Source organism: Sinocyclocheilus anshuiensis, unplaced genomic scaffold, assembly GCF_001515605.1.
Source record: "Sinocyclocheilus anshuiensis isolate Anshui unplaced genomic scaffold, SAMN03320099.WGS_v1.1 scaffold225, whole genome shotgun sequence".
NCBI lineage: Eukaryota > Metazoa > Chordata > Actinopteri > Cypriniformes > Cyprinidae > Sinocyclocheilus > Sinocyclocheilus anshuiensis.
In genome coordinates this window covers 519,890-527,844 of record NW_015539845.1, presented here as the reverse complement: position 1 = coordinate 527,844, position 7,955 = coordinate 519,890, and the positions used below count along the sequence as shown (strand labels likewise).

General features: G+C 37.6%; 1 protein-coding gene across 1 annotated transcript in view; it reads left to right on the top strand.

The window, feature by feature from the left end:
- The window catches only part of LOC107684548 (serine/threonine-protein phosphatase 6 regulatory ankyrin repeat subunit A-like), a 28,296-nt gene that overhangs the window by 8,041 nt on the left and 12,300 nt on the right, over window positions 1-7,955 (top strand). Inside the window, exons 5-16 of the mRNA XM_016480832.1 lie at window positions 1,559-1,759; window positions 1,951-2,038; window positions 2,152-2,294; window positions 4,205-4,417; window positions 4,515-4,593; window positions 4,686-4,800; window positions 5,007-5,089; window positions 5,217-5,280; window positions 6,692-6,760; window positions 6,857-6,997; window positions 7,085-7,196; window positions 7,276-7,302. Of these exons, the coding sequence (XP_016336318.1) occupies window positions 1,559-1,759; window positions 1,951-2,038; window positions 2,152-2,294; window positions 4,205-4,417; window positions 4,515-4,593; window positions 4,686-4,800; window positions 5,007-5,089; window positions 5,217-5,280; window positions 6,692-6,760; window positions 6,857-6,997; window positions 7,085-7,196; window positions 7,276-7,302 (1,335 nt within the window). The remainder of the gene's footprint in view (window positions 1-1,558; window positions 1,760-1,950; window positions 2,039-2,151; window positions 2,295-4,204; window positions 4,418-4,514; window positions 4,594-4,685; window positions 4,801-5,006; window positions 5,090-5,216; window positions 5,281-6,691; window positions 6,761-6,856; window positions 6,998-7,084; window positions 7,197-7,275; window positions 7,303-7,955) is intronic.

The following is a 7,955-nucleotide window of genomic DNA, read 5'->3' as shown; positions in this document are numbered from 1 at the left end:
GTTAAAAACGGGCCAAAAGAGACCTCCGAACTAGTAGGCTACCAGAAAGGGGGGGCCTTAAAGTTTTTGCTCAGAATTAGTTTTTAATCCCTGCATGATTTTAGTCATACATGATAAATATCAAATACGTTATAGCTTGACTACAAGTTTAAAAATGACGCTGCAATTGTTATAATTAAGGAAATTAAACTTACCATCATGAAATGTCTACACAGGCGATAATGCCAAAAAGAAAGAGAAACATCGGAAAATAGGCATATTTTATTCAAGACAATATTATATGACATCAGCATGCATTTATCATTCTTACAATCACCGCCAGAATGTCCAACTTCACCATGATGAACTTAAAATTGGGTTCTATTTTTCCTCAACAGTTCTCCTCACAAAACGAAATTCATTTCAAACACAAATTTGATAAGAACAGAGTGGAAATTATTAGCAACACCAAAATAACAGCAAAGCTAATGTTTTCTGTTAGTTTAAGCCCAAACTAAGAAAAGTAAAACCAAACTTTGTGGCAATAATTAAGACCAAACTGAACATGGTGTGTGTTTATGGTGCATGTCGGCAATGTTGTCTCTTCAGGGGTGGGGCGTGGTGGAGGTGGGGCTTGCGTAGACAATATTATCGGATATCGCAATATTTTTAAAGGCGATTATCGAGAAGATATTTTTGACATATCGCCCAGCCCTAGTAGGTTTTGCCTAAACTCTGCTTCCTGAAGAACCGAATTGTCACGGTACCATAATTTCAGTAGTGAATACAGAATCGTGACAGATTCCGACATCATGGCAAAAATTTAAATGCTTTTGAATTATTTTATTGAAAAAATGTAAATATTCATATAAACATTTTAAAGTGAACTACAGTGTAGTCTACAAGTGTTAAGTTAACGTTCCATAAATGAATAATAAGACATTGCATCTAGCAATAATCAAAGTAAACCGTAATAAAATAAGTGAAAAATTAAAAATAAATGAACCTATACAAGCAAAGGAATACATAAAAACAATAAAGCAAATATATAAGCAATGTAAAAGCTCCTGTTAGGTTTGTTGGGTTTCTGTGGGTTTAAAAAAGGTCTTAATTTGGCCTTCCACAATTTAAGGCCTTAAAAAGTTGCATGTTGCATGCATTGCAAAAATGTTTTGTTTTCCAATACTAATATTTAAGCATCCTTAAATTAAGATACATTTATTTGAAATGTAAAATGAAGTCTTGGAAAAATTGAACAAAATTAAGTGAGGTTATGCTTAAAACAAGAGAAAATATGTCAAATATTTTTGCAGTGTGAATAGAAGGTACAGTAAAAGTTATATCCATATTCTAGTGGTTGGGAGCAGAGCTATTCAAGCCTTAGGCTATTTTATTTTTTTAAAGGTTGGCTAATTAAAAAGTAATGGAGATTGGTTGGAGGTTGTTGCTAATGCAACTCATTGTGTGCTCCTTGTGCATTTACATTTTGAAAGTATACAGCCAAAAATTAAGGTAACTAAATGCAAAGTAATGCTTTAAATAATTGATCGTTCTTTTCATGTGACCTTGTGTCTTGCAGGAGGCGGTGCAGGTTTTGTTGAAGCACTCTGCTGATGTGAATGCTCGCGATAAGAACTGGCAGACTCCTCTACATGTGGCCGCTGCTAACAAGGCGGTCCGCTGCGCTGAGGCGTTAGTGCCGCTGCTTAGCAATGTTAATGTATCAGATCGGGCTGGACGCACAGCTCTGCACCACGCTGCCTTTAGTGGCCACCTGGAGGTCAGTGAACAGCCATTTGCATGTGTGTGGGTTTGTTGAAATTATGTTCAGAATTCATAAAGTGCTTTGAGGTACAATTGATAGATGAATATTTAACGTTATTTAAATTAAGGGGTTTTTTTACACACTGCAAATGTATTGTTTTATTAATGTCCTCCATGTGTAAAGTATGCATGGTTTTATGTTGTCAGATGGTGCGGTTACTGCTATCCAGGGGAGCAAATATAAATGCGTTTGATAAGAAGGACAGAAGGGCGATCCACTGGGCAGCATACATGGGTGAGACAGAGCGATTATTTGTTTTCCAGCCTCTTGCACAACCATATGTGGGATCTGTAAATGCAAAGCCCTTTCAAATCCTCAAGCCTTCTTTCTTTTTTTCTTTATCTCAGGTCACATGGAGGTGGTGAAACTGCTGGTGTCTCATGGTGCTGAGGTGACGTGTAAGGATAAGAAAGCTTACACGCCCCTCCATGCTGCAGCGTCCAGCGGGATGATCAGTGTAGTGAAGTATCTGCTGGACCTAGGAGTGGATGTGAGTGTTCGCATTGTCATACTTTCTTAACATGCATGTCTACTGGGCGATACTGAATATGTATGTACATTATAGATTTTGCAGAATTGTGAATATCATGATAGCCATTAAGTTTTATAAAAATAAAAATAAATGTGTCGTCTAGGGTTGGGTATCGTTTGAATTTGATTAATTCCGATTCAGATTCTGCATATCGATTCTGATTATTATCAATTCCCAGTTTCTATTCCAATGTGGTTAAAAAAAAAAAATAATGAAGTCAAACATCAAACATATTTACATGATGAACTTAAAATTGGGTTCTATTATTTTTCCTCAACAGTTCTCCTCACAAAACGAAATTCATTTCAAACACAAATTTGATAAGAACAGAGTGGAAATTATTAGCAACACCAAAATAACAGCAAAGCTAATGTTTTCTGTTAGTTTAAGCCCAAACTAGGAAAAGTAAAACCAAACTTTGTGGCAATAATTAAGACCAAACTGAACATGGTGTGTGTTTATGGTGCATGTCAGCAATGTTGTCTCTGCAGGGGCGGGCCGTGGTGGAGGTGGGGCTTACGTAGACAATATTATCGGATATCGCAATATTTTTAAAGGCGATTGTCGATAAGATATTTTTGACATATCGCCCAGCCCTAGTAGGTTTTGCCTAAACTCTGCTTCCTGAAGAACCGAATTGTCACGGTACCATAATTTGAAGTCAAACATCAAACATATTTACTCTGTCTCTTTTTGCACATTTAGTTGCAGTTGAATACCATGAACAAAAATCAGGAGGCTACATAAAAACTGGACTCATTTAAGAGCAGTTTGGTGCAAAATTGAGCTGCACGATTCTGGATAAATAATTTTTTTTTAATGGAGGTTATGGTTCTCTCATGCTTCTGATAGAAGAAAAAAAAGATGCACACATTAGAATCGATAGGCAGAATTCGATTCCTGACCTTAAGTATCCGATTCCAGAATTGGAATAGATTTTCGATTCCCAACCCTACATGACACTAATGTTATAATTCCTCCTTGACTTACAGCTTGTGAATAATAGAGAGTTTTAATTAGTGATTGACCAATATAGATTTTTTTGATGGACAATGCTGATATATATCACACTATTAATTTAAAATAGCAGAAAACATGCTGCCATGAAATATATTTATTAAAGTTGACAGTCTTAGTGTTAAAGTTTTTTAAATTAAACTATGAATCAATATGAAAAAATTTGAACTTGACAAAAGCGTAATCCCTGGCATTCTCAGTGCTATCAAAATAAAAGTCCTTGATGCTTTCAGAATAAAATCATCTGACACTCATCAGCCACACAGGAAAAAAAACACATTGGCTGATGCCAATAATTAAAAACAAATTGCAGTTTGCTTTACTTTTGTCTATTACAGCATTTTATTAAAAGGTAAAGTTTTTGTGTGTATTTTCATGTAATTTAATGGCAACAATGTTGCAAAGATGCTTCAGTTATGTGCCTGTTCATATTGATTAGAGCAAGTGTCAAAATGATGATAGCCATTTTGGCAGTGAGCAAGGTTTTCAGTTTGGCAAATGAACAAAATGGCAGTCAGTTTTATTGACAAGAACATAATAAAATGCTTCACTCACTACGTGGTTTGCTTTCAAACAGGCATTTGTACTTGTATTTGTGGGTGGTTTGGTCCAAGTATGGTTCAGACGGCATCATGCTAACTTTTTCATCTAGAGATCCACTTCAAAAGAACTAAAAAAAGTAGACTGCTGTGCTTATGAAGAACATGTATAACTAATTGGGCTGCACCACAATGCTTAAATTGGATGCACACCTCTGTTCAGTCTCGTTCAGTCACACATTCTATCACACTGGTTTGAAATTAAACTGCAGTGTGAATGACTGAACATTTCAACTGTGGACATGCTTACAGATGAATGAGCGAAACACATATGGGAACACGCCGCTGCATGTGGCATGCTACAATGGCCAGGATGTGGTGGTGAACGAGCTGATCGAGTGTGGCGCGAATGTCAACCAGGTTAACGAGAAGGGCTTCGCACCCCTGCACTTCACCGCTGCCTCACGGCATGGAGCACTCTGCCTTGAGCTGCTCGTGGGAAATGGATCTGATGTCAATATCAAGGTGGGTCCATTATGGCTGTACATGTTTGACAAAAATCTCCACTGAATCCCATTAAAACTTTTAATTGGTTATTTATAATTGCTTGCTTTTTATGCAGAGTAAGGATGGTAAGACCCCTCTACATATGACCGCAATCCATGGGAGGTTCTCAAGATCTCAGGCGATCATTCAAAATGGTGAGTCTTCAGTTTTGAAATTTTCCATTACTGATGTGCAAACCTGCAGTATCTGACAGTGTCTCGTGTTGTTTTGTTTCGTGTATGTGTAGGTGCTGAGATAGACTGTGAAGATAAGAACGGGAATACTCCTCTGCACATCGCAGCTCGATACGGACACGAGCTTCTCATCAACACACTGATCACCAATGGAGCTGATACAGCAAAGTAAAAATTCTCATTCCCATGTGCTTGTAAATTACTGAATATAACAGCTTTGTTTCATTGATGCATTAACTGTGGAAATATAGATGTAGGCAGAACTTCATTATTCAAACCTCTTTGAAAACCCAAGAATGTTGTAACTTATCTCACATTCATACACAGCGAGATGCTCCTGTCTGTCTGGCTGTAACATTGGATCTTTCTTTTAGGAGGGGAGTTCATGGCATGTTTCCACTGCATTTGGCCGCTCTCAGTGGCTTCTCGGACTGCTGCCGTAAGCTGCTGTCATCTGGTAAGTTGTATCACTGCTCAGATAGTCAGCCGGTGCACTTTTTGTTCATGGATTACATAATTTATTGCTGTGTAATAGTGTTCCCTTTTCCTTATGAAGATAAACTGAGCAAATCTCTGTCTTCCAGGCTTTGATATAGACACCCCTGATGACTTTGGAAGGACCTGTTTACATGCTGCCGCTGCTGGCGGGTAAGGTTATTTTTGATTTTATGGTCAGTGACATGATGACAATATTTATTGGTCCCAATCAAAAAAAAAGAAAATAATTTGTACACGTCTATTCAAGGTGTAAGTTCAATATTAAAATATAGATCAAATCTTTACTGATGGTTGCAACACAACATCATTAAAGGGGACATAACACACACACCCCACCATGGGATTGTGATGGTAAGTGATGTCTTCTTGGATCTGCAAGGCATCTTCATTATCCAGATCTTGTATTGTAAAAACTAAAGATACAAATAATTTAATTTCATTTAAATTACTGACTTAGATTAATTTATTCCTTTATTTATTATGAACATGATGTTTAATAGGATTATAAAAATGTTGACTTTATAAAGTTTAAAAATGCAATTTAGGGTACAAATATTGTCCCTTAAAAAGGGGACATAACACAGTTTTACCCAATCTCATGTTGATGTTGAGTACCTATAAGTATAGCATCGTTCATAGCTCCAAAGATTCTTTAGTTTTATCATATTTATAAAAGAAAGATACAGCTTTACGATTCTTTCTGGAAAAAGCCGAGCTCCTGGAGGCGCGCCGTGGGCGGAGCTAAAGAGTGACGAGCACTTGGGCGCCAAATGCCAACAAAACAGACATTTGATGCCGTTTCACTTACCGTCTGCAGTTCTGAATCATGACCGGGATCTTTTATAGCTGGGACCGCTCCATCTTTCAGTATCAAACGATGTGCAAATCCAGCTCGAACTGGGCCTTGTTTATAAAACGTTCGTCAACAAACACACCTGTGAAACTCCGTTGCTGCTCTGGAAAAACAAACTGTATCCACTGTTTACATAACGCTGGGTTCTTTAGGAAGCTGAACAAATTTATCTTTCCCTTACAACCAAAAACACACTTCTTTGGATTGGAGACATTCTTCCTGAACAAGTCCCGTGCAGCGCTGCCGCCGGATGAAGTGCGTTGATGGGTGCGATCTCGCTCTTGCTCTGGTCGATGCGGGCGCATTCTTCCAGGAGAAATTCCCATATAAGGAGTTCCACCCTCATTTAAGTCATTAAGAGCCACAATCGGGAAAAAACTCTCCAAAACCTGTACGAACCCGGAAGTACGATTTTTGGCACAGAAATACTCCGTCATATGTCCAAATTGTTTTTTGAAACTTTGTCCATGCTTAGCATGAGAATCCAACTCTTTTAACAGTGTAAACAACTCTGAATGCATGAAACAGCATTGTACCCCCCCTTTAAATTTAAACTTTTCTTGAAGATGGTATAAAAGTTTGTCAAACCATATGACACTACTAGACTAAAAGATTATTCTTTATTGTGAATACTTTATTTTTGTCATCGTCCAGCCTAGTGAAACCAATTTAATATTTCGTTCAATCAAAATGTGTTTTCCACCACAGAAATCTTGAGTGTCTGAATCTTCTCCTCAACACGGGGGCAGATTTCAACAGGAAGGACAGCTTTGGAAGGTGAGTTTACCTTTACACTCCCATAGTCATTCATTATGCTTTTGGCTCTATGATATTTTTGATTGTGAGATTTGAGCAAACAATCTCTTTTTTTAGGACACCTTTGCACTACGCAGCTTCAAACTGCAACTACCAGTGCCTGTTTGCTTTGGTGGGTTCAGGAGCCAATGTCAATGAGCTTGACAAGAGGGGCTGCACCCCCCTCCATTACGCCGCTGCTTCTGACGCAGATGGAAAGTGAGTTACCGTATTGCCTAAGAGTGATTGGTATGGATAACTTGTTAAACAACGTGCATTTACCAGTCTCTCTCATTTCCTAACTAGGTGCCTGGAATATTTGCTGAGGAATGACGCTAACCCAGGGATCCGAGACAATCAGGGCTACAATGCAGTGCATTACGCCTCTGCTTATGGACACCGCCTGTGTCTGGAGCTGGTGAGACGATTTAAAATCACGTGATTGGGTCTATGTTTTTAATATTTTTGGCTTACTGTATTTCTGTCCCCTTCATCAGATTGCAAGTGAAACTCCTTTAGATGTGGTAAGTGCTGTGTGACACACAACATAAACCTCTTTAATAGGGATGCACCGATACCACTTTTTCCAGTACTCGCCCGATACGATACTTTTATTTTTGGTACTTGCCGATTCAGAGTACCGATAACGATATTTTTATTGCATTTGTAAATTTTTTTAAATATTGGGTACAGAAACCAAAAGGGTATGTATAATGTTAGTTGGTTAACTTAATTTATCAAATAGATACAGTCAAACCAAAATTTATTCAGACACCTTCAACATTTCTCACATTATCACAGTTTATTCGCTATAGTTTAGAAAATGGTAATAAAATATGACAAGAACTCAGAGTTAAACTGTGTCAGAACAAATTCATCTTGATAATGTCAGATAATTTTGATAGAAAGGTATGTAATAGATTACAATCAACCAAAAATAATTCAGACAACTGTTAGTATGACAGTATTTACACAACTATCAATACTCGGGCAACCCTTAGCCTTAATGACAGTCTGTAGTCTCCTGGGCATGCTGTCACCCAGCTTCATGCAAACCTCAACTTTTTGTATGAATTTGTATCAATTTTACTGGTAGTCCACTGTATGAAGAAATCTTGGGTATAATTTGTCACAGTTTACTTTATTTTGCTATCCTCACTTACATAAATGAACTATA